At 47.9% G+C, this 17823-nt stretch overlaps 1 protein-coding gene across 1 annotated transcript in view; it reads left to right on the top strand.

Moving 5' to 3' along the window:
* Window positions 1-3768: 3768 nt before the first annotated feature.
* TXNDC5 (thioredoxin domain containing 5) overlaps window positions 3769-17823 on the top strand; it is a 38373-nt gene continuing 24318 nt past the window's right edge. The window contains exons 1-3 of the mRNA XM_081086856.1: window positions 3769-4121; window positions 8308-8457; window positions 13767-13872. Coding sequence (XP_080942982.1) covers window positions 3862-4121; window positions 8308-8457; window positions 13767-13872 — 516 coding nt within the window. The 5' untranslated portion in view covers window positions 3769-3861. The remainder of the gene's footprint in view (window positions 4122-8307; window positions 8458-13766; window positions 13873-17823) is intronic.

Here is a 17823-nt window from a genome sequence, read left to right as displayed (position 1 = left end):
TCCAGAGACCCAAAACTGTAATTTAGATAACATGCTGCTTCTGCTTCTGTAAACTGCTTTTTGCAAACCAGGTTCCTCATTCCAGACCCGAGGGCTCTAGATAATGTGTTTCTGTCAATTCAGTGATCCGGAGACCCAAAACTATAATTTAGATAACATGATGCTTCTGCTTCTGTAAACTGCTTTTTTGCAAATCAGGTTCTTCATTCCAAACCTTGGGATGTAATTAATACCTTTGTGATCTTTGCCTATATAAATCTGGTGTTGCAGCCATCTTATCATTATGAGATTTGGGAGAGCAAAATGCCCCCTCATAGTCCGGGATTGCAATAAATATGACTCTTTAATTCGACTTCTTGAGGCGTCCTTGTGTGATTTGCAGGGCACATTACAACATTAGGAGATACAAAAAGTATGTTTGTTCAAAGATGGACATGATCCAATAGAGAGCAGTTGAAATTAGTGCAGGAGAGAGAGCGGAGGGAGAGAGGTCTTTGAGCTGAGATGGTGTATGAGTTTCCCATGCCTGCCGTAACAAACTACCACGAACCGTGGGACTTAAAACACACGTTTATTCTCTTCCAGTTCTGGAGGTCAGAAGTTCAAATATAGTTTCACTGGACTAAAGTCAAATTATCAATAGGGCCAAAGGCCCCTCTGGAAGCCCTAGGGAAGAATCTGTATCTTCGTTTTTTTCCAGCTTCTGAGTTGCATTCCCTGGCTCATTGTCCCTTCCTCCATCTTCCGTCAGCATCTTCAAACCTCTCTCTGCTCTGGTCACACCGTCTGCTCATCCACAGTCAAGTCTCCTCGGCCTCTTTATTATAAGAACGCTTGTGATTACACGTAGGGCCTATCCAGATACCCAGGATAATCCCTCACCTGGAAATCTTTCCTCTTTAATCACCCCCGCAAAGTCTCCTTTGTCCTGTAATGTCTCACTCAGAGGTTCCAGGGATTAGGACCGGGAATGGCTCTAAAACACCGCTGGAGGACTGGCCTTGCTAGGAGGAGGGTAATTTCTATCCGTGTAACCAGAGGAAGAGGGGGAAGAGGCTCGTGCAGGGCTGTACAGATTTGGTGGTGAAAAGATGAGGGAGGGCATGCTTTTTGGCTTTAATTTCTGAGAGAATTATGAGGTCATATTGGCAGCTGAGAGGGATGATGACTGAAGGAGAGTAGAGAGGGGATTGCATACAGTGGAAAAACAAACTAACTTTTAGGCTTTTCAGCATCACTGCAGGAGAGCATGGCAAGGTAGTCAGTATGAGGATGAGAATCCATGGGATGTAATTTGATCAGGAGGCGAGGGAAGGTGAGACTGTGAGATGGTGGGATTGGCAGCTCATAGGTCATGATGAAGGGATACTGAGCAAAGTGAACTGTAAGTGCAAGAGGTATTGGGCAGAGTTGGATGCCTTTAATCAGGATTTTGGAGACAGTGCAGTTTCTGGTGATGCCAAGTTCTAGGGTTTCCTTTTTTGGAGGGAGTCTCTGAAGGACAAATAGATGACCATCACCTAGATGTTGAAGACATCAGGAATGAAGACAGGAAAGGGTGGCCCAGAAGCAAAGTCTTCAGTAAATGGGGTGCCGGTGGGGGGAGTGACCTGGAAGAAGTTAGATGATGAACGTAGATAGATGACAGGGACCAGAAGAGCAGTAAATGCCACACCTAATGGCATCAATTAAATGGGAGCTGGGGGTTGGCCAGCAGGTGAAAGAACTGGTTAGGGAGGAGCAACGGGGAGCAGGAAAGCTACCTTCTGCATTTCCTGGCTCTAAGGGACTCAGGTGTGAAAGAGTAGATAACACTTAGAGGGCTCCTATGTTTCTACATTTGTACTAAGGAAAGAAGTGGATGCAATAAGAATGTGTGCTAATCTTTTGTTGGAATTTCCCAACATCACAGTAGAAGGGTTTGGGAAGTATGAGATTTGAGGGAGGATAGAGATGAGAGTCTGGCAATAGGTTATTGGAGCGGATCCCTAGATGTTTAGTAGTGAGTTTTATAAGGACACAAAACACATGGAATCACATCACAGAGTGCTGGAAGCTAATTCCAGCAGGGCATGATAAATGCAAGTTTTCAAAAGGTTGATGGGCTTCTATATTCAGCAGGGCTGAATCATATTACCTGTTGCTGGAATAGCAGAAAGCATTTCCTCAAACCTGAAGATCTACATGTTATTACCTGCTGCTGGCCAAACAGCTGAACAGCTGTAGGCATTTCCCAAAACCTGAAGATACAAATGATTGCCTGAAGACAGCTGAGGGCAGTTCCCTCAACCTGACAATGCCTACTGTATACCAAGCTTACCTTTTGATATGTATATGTGCTTTGCTATAGGCCAGAAAGCCCTGGGTCCGGAGATTCAGGGAGAACTTGGTTACTATATCTAAGACTCCTCTGGCTCCCCCATGTATTCCAAATTTATATTTCTAGTCTCTTTATTAATTTACATGCAGTCCCTTTCCCAGATTCCTGAACCCTTCTAGAAGCTGAGAAAGACCCTGGCAACAGAGGACCTTGAGAATGTGTCTTACCTTGAGGTTGGGGTGTTGAGCAGCAAACTATCATGGTCAAAGGCAGGCTTGAGGAAAATTAATCTTGAAGAAAAGAGGTCCTTCCTTAGAGAGCTATTGCAACAGGCCAGTATTAAAGGTTCAGGGTATAAATTTTGAGAATACTGGAAGGAAATGATAGCTCTAAGAAATGTGCTTGGTTTGAATTATAGCAGATAAGGGAAATGAGAGAGCGAGTGGGAAATGGTTATCATGTTTCAAGCCTAAGTGGGGAGGAGAATAGGTTTTGAATGGAAAGTAATGGTTTTGGTATTGGGCAAATCATGGCTAAAGGTTCAGCGGAGGCTGGAGCCCTGTAATGACGGGTGAGTCAGTGGGCTCTTCCCCTGATGCCAGGCCTGGAGTCCCTGCCTCCAGTTTCCCAGACTGAGGATAATCAAGGGCCAAGCAGGATCCAGGAAGCTAACCATGGATTGTCTCTAATTTAGTTTCAGACCCCAGGACAGGGTCTGAGCCTTCAGTTACCACAGGCAATAAGGGCTGTGAGGTGTGAACTGTGAGGTGCCCAAGGCCAGGGGATGCCTTTCAGCCATTCCACAAGGGACAAGGTTCGGCCCGCGTAGGGATGCTGTCATTCATCTTTATAACTCTCCTGCACCACGAAGTAGGGCACAGTAAGACACACCAGCTGGTCTTGTGAGGAGGAGGCCTGCAGGACTTGTCTCCGAGAGGCAGCTCTGACTTTCCTCCCTATTCTCCCCCAAGTTAAGGCAGGGCAGGGATAACAGCAAGGGTTCCATCACACCTTTGAGCTCAGACTCAGAATCCACAGTTGATGTCTCGCCAAGAATTTGACTCATTCAGGTGCACACCCCACCCACTTTTGCTCAATTTCCCACATTCTGCTGACAGTCATCTCTTTTCTTCCCTTTGCCCAAAAGGCCGGGTCTCTGTATGCCAAGATTAACCGAGGCTGACATTCCCTGGGTGGCATTCCTGCCTGGTCTCCGACCCTCCAACATTCACCCTCTGAGCAGAGCGGGCACTGCCTGGGTCTGGGGAAGCGCAGGGGCCCGGTGGGACTAACCCGAACCGTGGCGGGAAGTGCCGACGGCCTGGCACGTAGACCTCACCGGGGAACCAAGACCCCCACCTCTCCCGCCCCCGCTCTCGGCGCTGCGGGCGCGCGCACTCAGTCTGGGGCGGGCGCGCCGAGCGGGGCGGGGCGGGCGAGGAAGGGGCGCGGCTTCGGTGGGCGGCGCGCGGGGCAGTCGGCAGCGGGGGCGCCGCGGAGGGGACCGGCCGCCGCGATAGGAACGTGCCAGCCCCGCCGCGATGCCCGCGCGCCCCGGACGCCTCTTCCCCGCGCGGCCCCGGCTGCTGGCCCCGGCCGCGCTGCTGCTGCTGCTGTTCGGCCATGGCGGCGGCGGGCGCTGGGGCGCCAGGGCCCAGGTGCCGGGCGCGGCGGCGGATGAGCCCTCCGCGGTGTTCGGGGGGGACCCGGAGGACCCGCACACCAAGCACCTGTACTCGGCCGACATGTTCACGCACGGGATCCGGAGCGCCGCGCACTTCGTCATGTTCTTCGCGCCCTGGTAACTGGACGCGCCGTCTCCTCGGGCCCCGCCGGCGCGGGCCGAGCCCCCCAAACCCCGCAATCTGCGCTCCCGGAGCGGCGCTGGGCCGGGGCCTGGGGGCGCGGGGATCCCGGCGGGCCGCGGGGCGGGCCGGGGCGCTCGCGGCTGACGTGGCGCCGGGCGGCCGGGGCGGTGCAGGAGGGGGCGGTCCCCGACCCGGGAGCCCGGAATAGGCCGTCCCTCCCCTGCCCAGGGCCCCCTCCCCCAGTCCCTGGACGCGGCCAGGGGAAGGGCACTCGTGCACCTTTGGGGCTGCTGGAAGCCTAGGGACACCCCTCAGTCCCTGCCCCAAACTTGCTGCGCCCGCCGGAGGCGGAGGCCTGACGGAGCGGCGGGACCGGGGCCACGTGCGGCGGCCAATGGCAACTGGGGGTCCCGCCGCGGACTCTGTGCACGCGCCGCAGGGCTAATCGTCGGCCTGAGGGTTTAATGGGAAAATAGGAACTCACAGAGGTGTGAATTCCTACTTTGTGTGCTCCTAGGGTGGGAAGGCTGGCCCAGGCAGAAGAGGGTTCCTGTGCCGCCCCGAGCCGCGAGACTAGTGCGAATTCTGGGGACGCCCCCGCAGCTCCAGTGGATGGGGCTGTGCTCTTGTGACCGGAGCCCACTGGCCAAGGCTGTCTTCTGGCTCCTCCCCTCTGCTCTCTCGGGGCCTGCTCATCCAGAAAGTGTGAGATGGCTGAACTCACCGCGGAGGAAGGACGCTACCTCTTGCCGTGGTTCTGGGGCAGGGGCTACCCTCAGAGACCCCTACCCTGGGAGTTGTCCTAGCGAAGGACTTCCCGTCATTCACACCGGCACAGGGGGTGTTTTTCTTCCCGGATGCCGCAGTGAAGGGAAGTCCTCACGGCGCAGAGCAGAAAGCTAGTGTTTGGGCACAAGGCAGTTTGCGGGCTTTATGGCAGAATTTGGCCTCCTTCCCCAGTGTGGGGGAGAAGCTCATTGAGATGTGGGAAAGGGATGTAAGAAGGAACAGAGAGAAGATGCCTAAGAAAAACGGCCTATTCAGAAATTTTGCTGGCGAAGTTGGAGGAACTTTTTTCCCTTTCTCGACATATTCAAGTTATTACTGAGTTTTATTCAGTTTAGTTGGAGTTAAATCAACTTTCGGGGGCGGGTTTGAGTCACAGCTATTGTGTATTAACAGTGTTTCAAGTTCCCAAGAACCAACTGACTTGGATATTTAGAACCACTGTGCTATAGAAAAGTACATAAAATAATTATTCAGTAGTAGTAGTTACTTTGGGAAGGAGTATTCTTAGAGTAACTATTTCAATTATGTACAATACTTAATTGGAGCTAATTCCAGTGGAATAAATCTCTATTTTCTGTTTATTTTTTTGAAGAAAAAAAAATACGTAGACATAATAAGTCCATGCATGGAATGGAGTTTTAATTTTGGAGAATCTGTAATACTCCCCAGCTAGTCCTGGACTGAGTGAGGGAGAAGACTGGCAAATTTGAGCTCTTGTTATTAAGTAAATTGTTTTTTCATTTATGTGGTTTATAATCTTTTAGGTGGATGCCCCCAGAAAAAGTAACTTAAAGTTTTGTTATTTTTAAGGACTAACGTTTCTTTTTTAAAAAATATTTTTTATTGATTTCAGAGAGGAAGAGAGAGGGAGAGAGAGATCATTGAGAGATGAGAGAGAATCATTGATGGCTGCCTCCTGCACGTCCCCCACTGGGGATGGAGCCTGCAACCTGGGCATGTGCCCTTGACGAATCGAACCTGGGACCCTTCAATCCACAGGCCGACACTCTAGCCCAGGGGTGGGCAAACTTTTTGACTCGAGGGCCACAATGGGTTCTTAAACTGGACCGGAGGGCCGGAACAAAAGCATGGATGGAGTGTTTGTGTGAACTAATATAAATTCAAAGTAAACATTACATAAAAGGGTATGGTCTCTTTTTTCAATAGTTTTATTCATTTCAAAGGGGCCGGATCCGGCCGCGGGCTGTAGTTTGCCCACGGCTGCTCTAGCCACTTAGCCATACCAGCTAAGGCAAAGTTTTTATTTTGCTTCTGAATAGTCTACTACAAAATATTTAAACAGATATGTGGGGTTTTCTATGATGACATTTAAAAGTTACACTTTAACAGCAGATTGCACCTTAGATAGAATATGCAGTGGGTTCTCCCCAATCCCTCATCTCATTCCAGTTTCAGTTTCTGTGGGATACTGGAAGCCCACATGTGATTTGAGATCAGGGGTACCCTGCAGAGAAAACATTGATCTTTGTATTTTTGCTCTGAACTTGACAGATATAGGGTAGCCCTGCTGTAGATTTTGTGCTAGTATCTTCTGTAGGGCTGGTTTGCAGGTCACACTAAACCTGGTGGTGACAGTGAGGTGAAGGTTGGGGCCACCTCCTTGTGAGGACCAGGTAGCTTTGCTCTGCTGCATGGCCACAAGACGCCTTCTGAATGCAGCTGCTGTCTCAGAGGTTCATGCTGTAGCCAGAAGGGTCCCAAACCAGAAGTGCTAACTACATGGCACCCATGGATCTATCACTGAGAAATTGCTGAACACTTAAGTATACCACAAGCATGTGCTAGATACAGGGAACACAGCTGTGAAAAGGATAATGCTGTCGTCCCGGCCCTTTTACTACATATACATAGATATAATTCCCTCACAATTATCTTTCAGAAAAGGGAATCATATTGTTTTGGAATATCTTATAAAGCAGGGATTCTCTTAGCTGCCCAAGAAAGAGCTGCTTAGGGAAGATACATTGGCTTAAGCACACTTTTTTTTGTGCTACCTTTAGGTATGTATTATATAGATCATCTATCAGGAAAGAAGAGAAATTATCTTATTGAGAAATTATTTTGAGGATAAGCAAGCATCCTCAAAGCATTGAAGATCACTTTAGAAAGCAGCACAGCAAGCAGTTACACTGTAGACGTCATGCATGCACACTTAGCAGGTGAATGGGGAAAAAAGTACCATGTGCTGTAATGACTGTGCTAGAAGCTTGAGATAAAGTTTCTAGAATTCAATCATGGCCCTGCAGACAGCAGACAATAAAGAAGATCAGCTATATGACAACAGACTTAGTTGATGGGAAAGATGCTGATACTGTTACGACACGTAAAGAACAGCACAGAGCAGTAATTCCAAGTTAACATTATTTTAAATGATCGGTGATTTAAAAATACCTGTAGTTAAATTCATACGACGACTATTATACATTTGATTATATCAAATTTAGAAGTGTGAGTGGACACAAACTTTTTTAAAGCTTCTCATTGGAGAGTATGCAGAATTGACTTAATTTTGGGGCAGGCTTGCATTTGCAGATATTGGGTATATGGTAGAGGAGACCTGACTAAATAATAACGGGGCAATTATAGCAAAAAGTGCGAAGCTGCACCTGTAGAGGAAGAGAAGAGAATGGGCACCAAATAGCCTGAGAAGTCAGGGCTGGAGGAAGTGACACCTGAACTAAACCTGAAGGGCAAACAGCAATTAGCTAGGTCCGGGGTCGGCAAACTCATTAGTCAAATATCAACTCATTAGTCAAATATCAACAGTACAACGATTGAAATTTCTTTTGAGAGCCAAATTTTTTAAACTTAAACTACATAGGTAGGTACATTGTTATTAACTTAATTAGGGTACTCTTAAGGCTTAGGAAGAGCCACACTCAAGGGGCCAAAGGGCCGCATGTGGCTCGCACATGTGGCTCGCGAGCCGCAGTTTGCCGACCACGGAGCTAGGTGGGTTTAGGGAGGAAGTGTTAGAGCGCATGTAGTGATTCCAGGGCAAGCCAGGCTCTGGCCCTTTCAGAAAACTGCAGATACTGCAGTGTAGTACAGGGGGAGACTGCAAGGGAAGGAGGCAGCTGGGGCACAGAGGTGAGGGGGGAGGTCAGTAGGGGCACCTCAAGGAGGACCTAGCATAGTACCTTGCTAAATTTGGATGTCATGATAAGAACCCTGCAGGGACTTTCAGGGGGGTGGGTTGTAAGCAGGGGAGTGAGGTTTTGTTCTGATTGTGAGCTAACCCATCTCTGTTGTGGTGTAAAGAAGGGATCCTAGAGCCCCATTGCCCTGTGGAAATGGCTGAAGGGGGGCGAGGGCTGGGCATCCTCTGACCCTGCACTCAGCACACTTGTTACTCTCACCTTGTTGTAGGTGTGGGCACTGCCAGCGGCTGCAGCCTACTTGGAACGAACTGGGAGACAAGTACAACAGCATGGAAGATGCCAAAATCTACGTGGCTAAAGTGGACTGCACGGCCAGCTCAGACGTGTGCTCCGAGCAGGGGGTGCGAGGATACCCCACGTAAGTGGGAAGGGCGCATGCTTCCCGTATCTTCCAGGTTTTCCACTCCTTTTGGCCAGCTGCCTTTGGCCAAAGAAAGCCCAAGTTACATTTTTGGTACCTTCCTGTGTAGTTCTGAGGCATGAGGGGCTGCTAAATTTAAGCAGGCAGTCCCTGTTATTAGGAAAGATGATATTTAACACCAGGTCTATATTAGGTGTCTTTTTGTACCTTCTATGGAAAAAGCCTTTGATTAATCAGTGTTGGGTTTTCCTGTTTATAGGAACATGTGTTTTCAAGTTAAAAGTGATGATCTCTATGAGGTCCTGTCATGTTTGATGTTCATGAGGACATTACACAATTGAGTACAAATTTTGTCATCAATTTAGTATTGATTTTTGATCACTCTGTTATTCCTAAGCATTCCTAGAGTATTTCCCATGTGACTAGCACAAGGCTATTTCTTTTGGACAGAAAGGTCACAAAGTGGGATACAGTGGTTCTGACAAGGAACATGACTTCCTCTCTTGACAGTTAAAAGGGTTTTTTGGTTTTAAGAAACTGAAACTGGCTTAATAAACAAAGAAGGGGATTCATTAGTAGGCTGTGAGGGAAGCTCTGAGACTCAGCTCCAAAGATTTGGGGGCCTGTTTTTGTGGGCCTCCCTTAAGATGTCTTTACCTTCTGGCTCTGTGTCTCTGCTGCCAGGTGGACTTGGCCCACCACTCACTGGCCCAACTTAGACGGGTGTTCATTCCAGGAACAGTCTTGTGGCCAGAGAGGCAGGATCTCACAGGAAAACAGCAGCCCCATTCAGACCACACGGCAGTGGAGAGCCCTTCTCCAAAAAAGGGAAGGCGCTGTCTCCAGGAGGTTGGCGGGGGGATTGGCTGTTGCAGCCCCAGAAATGCTTGTTCACATTGATGGGTTAAGGAAAGTCTGTCTAAAACCTGAGCTTATCTCCCAACCTGAGAGTCAGGATGGAAACGCGGAAGGAACTCTGGGCTGGAACCTAGAAGCCAGGGTTGAATCCCAGCTCTACCATCTAGTTATCGTGTAACTCTGGCCACACTGGTTAACTTCTGAGTCTAAAGTAGGACACTGAGACTCACCCCACCCCCCTGAACATTGTTATGAAATAGTATGTGTGCAAACACCATTCTGAGCATACCCAGCAAATGTTAGGTTTCCCCTCACCTTTGGAAATTTGGCATTTCCACATAGGACTCTGGAATTCTTGGTCTTTGGTGAATGCTCGCTAATCTAAGTGCCATAGTTCAAGTCTGCATCAAGTCAGGTCAAATAGAGATAAAACTTCCCACCATGTGCACCTACCTAAAGGCACCAGTGTCCTGTGCGTCATCACATTGCCTTTAACGTAAACTCTGCTGGGATGGAGTGTCCCAAAGAAGCGGTCACTGAGTCACGGGAGCAGGAGAGGAGATGGATGCTCACTTATTTGAGAGCCTGTGACTGCAAAGAGCAGGGGCCGCAGAGATGGTTGACTGAGGTGGCCACTCTTAAACAGCCGGCCATCTGTGGCCATGTGGCTGTTTGCACCACCAACCATGCCACAGGGAAGGCGAAACAACGGGAGCTGTCACAGGGGTGAGAGGGCGCACAGTAGGGGCAGCAGGGAGGGGAGTAGAGGTTCCTCCTGGACCTGACTATATGAGCGATCTGTCTGCAATGCTCTTCACAGATTTTAAAAGACCCATGTTGGATCATGTGTCCAACATTATTAAGAATATAAGGTCTCCCAGATAAAACCATGCACTGGTTTTGTGTTGAAAAAAAGGTAAAGTGAGCTTACACTATGCCAGATGTGATTTGGGAAGGACCTTGCATGCCCATGACACACAGGTGCCTGGGGAGAGATTTTTTTCATTGAAGGCAGGAGGCAGATGTGTTGCATAAAATGTCGTCGCAGGAGGGCGTTCATAGGTTACCTGTTGAGCTTTTACTTCCTCTAAAATGGTCCTCATCTCATAGAGATGTTGCAGGGCCTGAATCGGATAGCGGATGTCAACGCCTGAGCATGGGGTGTGTGTGTTGGTACATCTGCTTTGTGTCATTCTTCCTGGCCCCTGTGACTGGAGGCGAGGATTGGAGAGGGAGGCATTGAGTCCCCGTGCCCCTGCAGGTGGCTGACTGTGCCCAGGAAGGTGTTGAGGTTCTCCTGTGGAGCCAGAAAATAACCTTCATCACCTGGGAGAACGTGAGCAGGGGCAGGGCTGAAAGAGGCTCCTAGGGCTGCCGTAACAGAGTGCCACAAGCTGCTGGTTGAAAAGAACAGACATTTATTCTCAGTTCTGGAGGCCAGCAGCACAGAATCAAGGCACCAGCAGGGCCATGCTCCCTCGGAACCTGTCAGGAAAGCCTACTTGCCTCTTCCCTGCTTCTGGGGGTTTGCTAACAATCTTTGGTGTTCCTTGGCGTGTAGACGCATCCCTCCAGTCCTCCATCTTTACGTGGCCTACTCTCTCTGTGTCCAAATTTCTCCTTTTCATAAGCACACAGTCATAGTAAATGAGAGCTCACCCTATAAGCCTCAGTTTAACTTACCTCCGTAAAAATCCCCTTTCTACATAAGGCCACGTTCACAGGTACTGTGGTTAGGACTGCAACAGATCTGATTTGGGAGACACAGTTCAGTCCATAGCACTATCTCATTGCTTGTAGCAGAACTTTTGTCACATTGTTTTCCACAGTGACCCATAAATTTGCTCCCTGACAGTCTCCTTGAAAAAAAAAATAGATCACCAAAACTCCCAAATGCCCATTTGGAGGTCGGTGGTAGCAGAACAGTTTGGTCTTGTACCCTGCGGCTCTCTCTCCCTCCACAGTGAGAATTGAAGTCAGACTGAAAAGTCTGGGGAGGAAGCTCTAATTTCATTCCTAGGCTCTATGGACTTTAGGAAGAATCTCAGACTTGGGCAGGCAGAGAAGTTTTCAGTCCATCAAGAAGAGATTTTTAAAAAGTGCTTATTTTGTTTTTGCTCAAAGCACACCACGTTGGGAAAATATCACAGGTTGGGTTTTACTGATTTTTAAAATTAGCAAAGAAATGGGGAATGAGTTTGACAACGCCTGGTCCTTTCTGATATTTGAGGATCCTGAAGCTCTTTGGAGAGAGATGCTTGGAAGGGAGAAGGGAGGTGGAGAAGACAGTAGCATCTTCTAGTTCTCTGGGCCAAGCACATGTTTCCAGAGCTTTATATGGTCCCAGGGGTGGGTCTGGGCATTCTTTTCTTCTTCTTTTTTAAAATTATTGTTTAAGTATTACATATAGCATTACAGATGTCTCCCTTTTTCCCCATTGGCCACCCCCCAGTGCATTCCCTCACCCCCCTAGTATCTGTGTCCATTGGTTTTGTTTATATGCATGCATACATGTCCTTTGATTGATCTCTTACCCCCCTCCCTCCCCTGCCTTCCCTCTGAAGATTGACGGTCTGTTCAATGCTTCTCTGTCTCTGGATGTATTTTTGTTCATCAGTTTATGTTGTTCATTATATTTCACAAATGAGTGAGATCGTGTGATATTTTTCTTTCTCCGACTGGCTTATTTCGCTTAGTGTAATGTTCTCCAGGTCCATCCATGCTGTTGCAAATGGTAAGAGTTCTTTCTTTTCTTTTTTTTTAAAAAAATATATATATATTTTTATTGATTTCAGAGAGGAAGGGAGAGGGAGAGAGAGATAGAAACATCAATGATGAGAGAGAAGCATTGATCGGTTGCCTTCTGCACACATATGCCCTTGGCCGGAATTGAACCCGGATCCTTCAATCTGCAGGCCGACACTCTATCCATGGAGCCAAACCGGCTAGGGCTGAGTTCTTTCTTTTTTACAGCAGTGTATTCTTTTTTTTTAAATATATTTTATTGATTTTTTACAGAGAGGAAGGGAGAGGGATAGGGAGTTAGAAATATCGATGAGAGAGAAACATCGATTAGCTGCCTCCTGCACATCTCCTACTGGGGATGTGCCCGCAACCCAGGTACATGCCCTTGACTGGAATCGAACCCGGGACCTTTCAGTCCGCAGGCTGACGCTCTATCCACTGAGCCAAACTGGTTTCGGCCAGCGGCGTATTCTTAATTGTGAAATCATACTTTGGAGTTGCTTACATTGCTAAACTTCAGGAAGTCACAGGCATACTGGCCAAATCTAGTTAGATTTCGGCTTTTTGTTATGGTTGTAAAAGTGTAAGTGCTGAGGAAGTGGCATGAATATTCTTTGTTGGAGGCACATTAGGAAAGTCACCTAAGCCCATCGCAGGATCTTAGCTTCTGGGTGAGGCCATTAAGCCTGTTTTAATGTAAAGGTTTACTGCAGCCAATGACTTCATTTTAAGTCATTTGGGGAGGTAGCTAGTCAAACCCACAGTTCTGATCGCTGCACATCTTACATTTTGACACTGCATTTTGGGCATCTGCTAACGAACTCCAGGTGCATGCTGTAGAATGTAAGGGGGTGTTTCAGATGAGCAGGCTTGCCAAAAAAGGCCTGTCTGTGTATTTTTCTGTCAGTAGCCACATTTCCCCCTCCATCCTTGATACCTTCTACTAATTCTGTCAATAGAAGAATTAATCCTGCCCCCTCCTTCCTTGACACCTTCTACCAAGTGTTATCACGAGCATGTTTTTCCATGACCGGTGGCATGATACAGGGTCTGGAAGCATTAACTTGAGCCTCTGGCGATGTCTTTTGCTCACCTCTGAAGGAATGCTCCATACTCTGTCTGCAGATCTCTTCAGAGGCTAATATGTGTAGAAAAAAGAAAAGATTCCTTCTCTGTGGGGAAGTGAGTAACCACCGGCCATTGTCAAGGTTGTTCTTACACCTGGATGCTCATGCTTTGTAAGTCACGGAGCTGTCATGGCAGCCTGGGAATACAGTGCTGTTTCTACTACAGTTCTCATTTTAAAAAATATGAAAAAGCAGGACATACAACTACTAACGCTGGGAAGGATGGCAAACCCCTGGCAGGGAAAGCTTGAGAGTTCTGCACAAGTGAACACCTGCAGCCTGGGGTTAAGTCACAGCTTTGGGCTTGATGTATCCACCTCAGCTTTATTTTTCTTGAATAAAATATAAAACTTTAAAAACTATAGGATTAAATGAATATATCATCTCCTAGATTATTTTTTTTTTCTTTGCAAGTTTCATCAGAGAGTGGCAGATACTGCCTGGCTGCAGCCCACTGATCACTCACTTCCTGGCTGCCTCCCTAAACCAGCTTGCTCCCTGATATGACGGTGCTCTTTGCTCCGAGCAGTTTGGAGTGCTTTAAAAATCTGCTGTAATCCTGTGTTCCCCTTTCAGCTTGAAGCTGTTCAAGCCTGGCCAGGAAGCTGTGAAATACCAAGGTCCCCGGGACTTCCAGGCGTTGGAAAACTGGATGCTGCAGACACTGAACGAGGAGCCTGCCGTGAGTGCACAGAGGGCTCCCTCCCTCTCTTTCTTCCTACATTTTGGGGTAATAAAGAGGCCGGTTTAGGTGGAAAGTTAAGGATACAATTTTGAGACTACTTTTTACTTTTTTAGGACTCATTGATATAAGATTAACTTTTTTTCCTTCTCAATTTTTTTTATTGTGTTAAGAAACACAACAAAAAATGTACCATCTTCACTGTTTTAAGTGTACAGTTTAATGGCATTAAATACATTCATCATGTTGTGCAAAAATCACCACCATCCTTCTCCAAAACTGTCTTCATCTCTAAGATGAGACTCTGTACAATTAAACACTTAACTCCCCAACCCCCTCACCCCAGCTCCTGGCAACCACCACTCTACTGTTTGTCTCTATGTTTTTAACTCTAAGTACCTTATGTAAGTGGAAAAGATTAACTTTTAACAAACTTTTTATTATGGAAATATTCAAACATGTACAAAAGTAGAAAGAAGAGTCTAGTGCCGTGATGTCCAACCCGTGTGCCGCAAGAATTTTTAAAACATGCAATAGCTGACTCTCCCAGTAGTTAGCTATGTGTGCCACGAGATGAAAAAGGTTGAAAATCGCTGGTCTAGTGAATGATGTCTGAGTGATGAGGAGTGTAAGGAAGATGGTCCCCTGTGCCCATCCCTTGCTTCAACAAGTATCCCAGAGTGTGAATCCTTCCTTTTCTTCTCAACCCTCAGTCCGTAAGATGTTACTGGCTTTGCTGATATTGTAACGTAATACTCTTAAAACTTTTAGTATCTTAATTTCCTCCGTACACTGAGGGTAATATCAGGAAGTTGTGGAAACTGGATGATTTCTGAGATATTTTTAAAAGACATTGCTGTGTGTAGAATGTTACTTACTAAAAAACATTTACAATACTCTCCTCTTCGACGTTGGGAGTCTTAATTTTTTTGTAAGTCATTATGATTGTAAATCATTCTTTACGTGTCCCTTCGAGCATGGTGCTGACTGCTCAGTCCTCAGAGGCTCGGGGACCTTGGTGGTCTGTGGTGTTGTATTGGTGAGGGACTGGAAAGGTGGCCAGTATTCCCATCTGGATGTTTCTGATGAAAAATTTTAAGAGCAGCCGAAGTCTTTGAATGTGATTTCAATTTAAACACACTTAACTTAGACTACTTTATTGTATCAGATAGGTGTTCACAGACTTAAAGGTTGTTTGTGCTCATGTGCGATTCCAGTCTTTGGGGGGCTCAGCTGCCACTGCTGTCATTTTCCAGGGTGTCTGTGTGGTCCTTGATGATGTGTCCCTTCAAGTGTGGTGCCAACTGTCAGTCCCCAGAGGCTCGGGGGACTTGGGTGCCTCCTACGTGCACCTGTATCTCACATCTTATAGTCTATGAGTATATGGTGAAGAGTGCTGGAATGCGGCATTGAATAAGTTGACCAGAGGGTTGTCTAATTTAAGTAACATGGGAAACCACAAACATCACAGAGAGTAATTTGCATCTCCATCTTGGCAAGAGAGCTGGGTGAGCCAGGTGCGACTTTCATGTAGCTTTTAGCTTCAGATTGTTTTCTTTTGTGAGAATGTTCTCTGATGGGAGGAAGCTAATTTTAGAGAGGAGTTAATAGTTTCAAAAAGACTTTTAAAATAAACTTCTCACACAACATAACCCACAGTCTTCTACGTTGACGTTATTTAAGAAACCCGCAGCCAGTATCAGGATGGCAGAGAGGCTCATCTGTGGGCCAGTGAGCATCCCGCTCATGGAGGACAGCCATGTGCAGGCTGGGAGGGCCGTGCGTGCGGCCAGGGCCAGGCTCAGCGTAGATGTCCTGAGAAGCAGCGTCTTGTCTCAGTGTGGGAGGGCACCGTGCATGGAATCCACCCATCACCACCCTAGAATCACAGTTAACCCACTGGCCATATCTTAGTGCCTCAGAGCAATAGGGATCTCAGCCAACTGCTGGAAACAATGACTGTCCTTCCGGTAGAAGAGCTCATATATTCAAACTTTATATTGCAATCTGAAAACCTTCTCAGTTTGAACTTTGCTGATTATTGTAAACAAGTTTTTTTTAAAGTTGTTATCTGTATTTATATCTATGTAACTTTGATATATACATTTTTATATTTAGACAGGATAAATTTAGATTTTTCCCCTGAGTGTATGGCAATATTAAAGAAACTCAAAGAGAAGAAAACCTACCATTTCTTACAGTCTGCCCCAATTTTTACATTTCCGTGTTTACATCTGTATTAAACAGTTATAGTCATATAAACATAGTTCTTTTCATGAATGACCTTCTTATATAGTGATATTGTTTTATACTGATCACATATCATGACAGTGGATATTTAGTTATTTATAATTTTCTGTCATCAGAAGTGCTGTAAGGAACATGTTTATAAAGGACATTTTTTTCTACCTCTCAGGAATGTGTTTAGAATATATTCCCAGACATAAAATAGCAAGACAAAAAATAAATAAATAAATAAATAAAAGCAAGACCACTTTTATGGCTCTTGATCAATATTGGCAGATTGTTTTCTTAAGAATCTAGAGTGGGAAAAAGATGGCAGCTGGCAGGATGGAGGTGCGGGAGAGGGTGTGAGTGAGTGAGCGGGTGAAAGGAGAGTGTGTGGATGTGTGTGGTGTGGGTGTGAGTGAGGGACAGTTAGATTCTGCAGGAGTATCAGGGGCTGGCAGACCAGGCTCTCCTGGATGGGGAGCCCCTGCCATCATTGCAGACACTACCTGGGCTGCTGAGTTCGGGCACGGAGCCCACACCATATTGAAGGGGAGAACAGCATCCTCTAGGAACTCATCATCACCATCACCCAGACTGGCCTTGGACACTGCTCAGGACCCTGCAGCCACACCAGCCAAAGTTCTGCTGCCTGGCCTGCATGCAGACTTGCAGACCTTAGAACGTCCACTTCCAAGGGTACATGGCTCCCACATCAGTAAGTGGGACTTCCCTGCCCCGGCTGCCAACCTCCAGACACTGCAGTCGTGCCGAACCAGCACGCACGGGGCCCACTCACTCCCTGCCCTGGCAGGCAGCTTCCCAGTGCTTCTGGGAGCTGCCCCTGGACACGCGTGCATCCAACTAAAGGTGCACGGTTCCTGTAGCAAAAACTTGGACTTACCCCATGCTGGCTGCCAACCTTTGGACACCACAGTCACACTGAACCAGCGCAATGGGGTCCCCTGACTCCCCGTCCCGGCAGGCGGCTTCCTGGTGCCTCTGGGAGCTGCTTGTGGGCACACAGGCATCCAACCAAGGGCACACGGCCCCTGTAGCAAAAACTCGGACTTCCCTCTCCCCAGTGCCAGCCCTCAGACACCACAGTTGTGCTGCACAAGTGCGCGGGCCCCCCTAGCCCGCCGCCTTGGCAGGCGGCTCCCGGTGCCTCTGTGAACCACTGCAAGGCAAAAGCATACCCAACCAAGGGCGCAGGGCTTTTGCAGCAGAAGCTGGATCTTGCACCTCCCCGGCTGCCAGCATCCGGTCTCCATGGTCGCACCGCTCCAGCACGCAGGCCCCCTGAGCCTACTGCCCCAGCGGACAGCTCCTGGGTGACTCTGTAAGCCACTGCTGGGTACGTGCATACCCAACCAAGGATGCACTTCTCATGAATCAGAAACTGGGACTTCCCCCTCCCCGGCATCTGGACACCACAATACGCCACAATCGCGCTGCTCCAGTGTGTGGGCTCCAGGAGCACACAGCCCCGGCAGACAGCTCCTGGGCCCCTCTGAGAGCTGCCACTAGGCATGTGCCTCCCCAACCAAGGGCCCACGGCCCCCTCTTTAGGATCCATGACTTCCCCCTCCCGCCTGCCTGCTCTGGACATGGTGAGTTACTGAGGACTCGCCTCCCCAGACAAGGTCACATGGCTTCAGCCACAGACACTGAGACTCCCACATCTCCAGCTGCTGGCTTTTGGACCCCCTCGTGATTCTC

The sequence above is a fragment of the Myotis nattereri genome (genome assembly GCF_964212035.1).
Source record: "Myotis nattereri genome assembly, chromosome: 3".
Taxonomy (NCBI): domain Eukaryota; kingdom Metazoa; phylum Chordata; class Mammalia; order Chiroptera; family Vespertilionidae; genus Myotis; species Myotis nattereri.
This window is presented reverse-complemented; position numbering and strand designations above follow the sequence as displayed.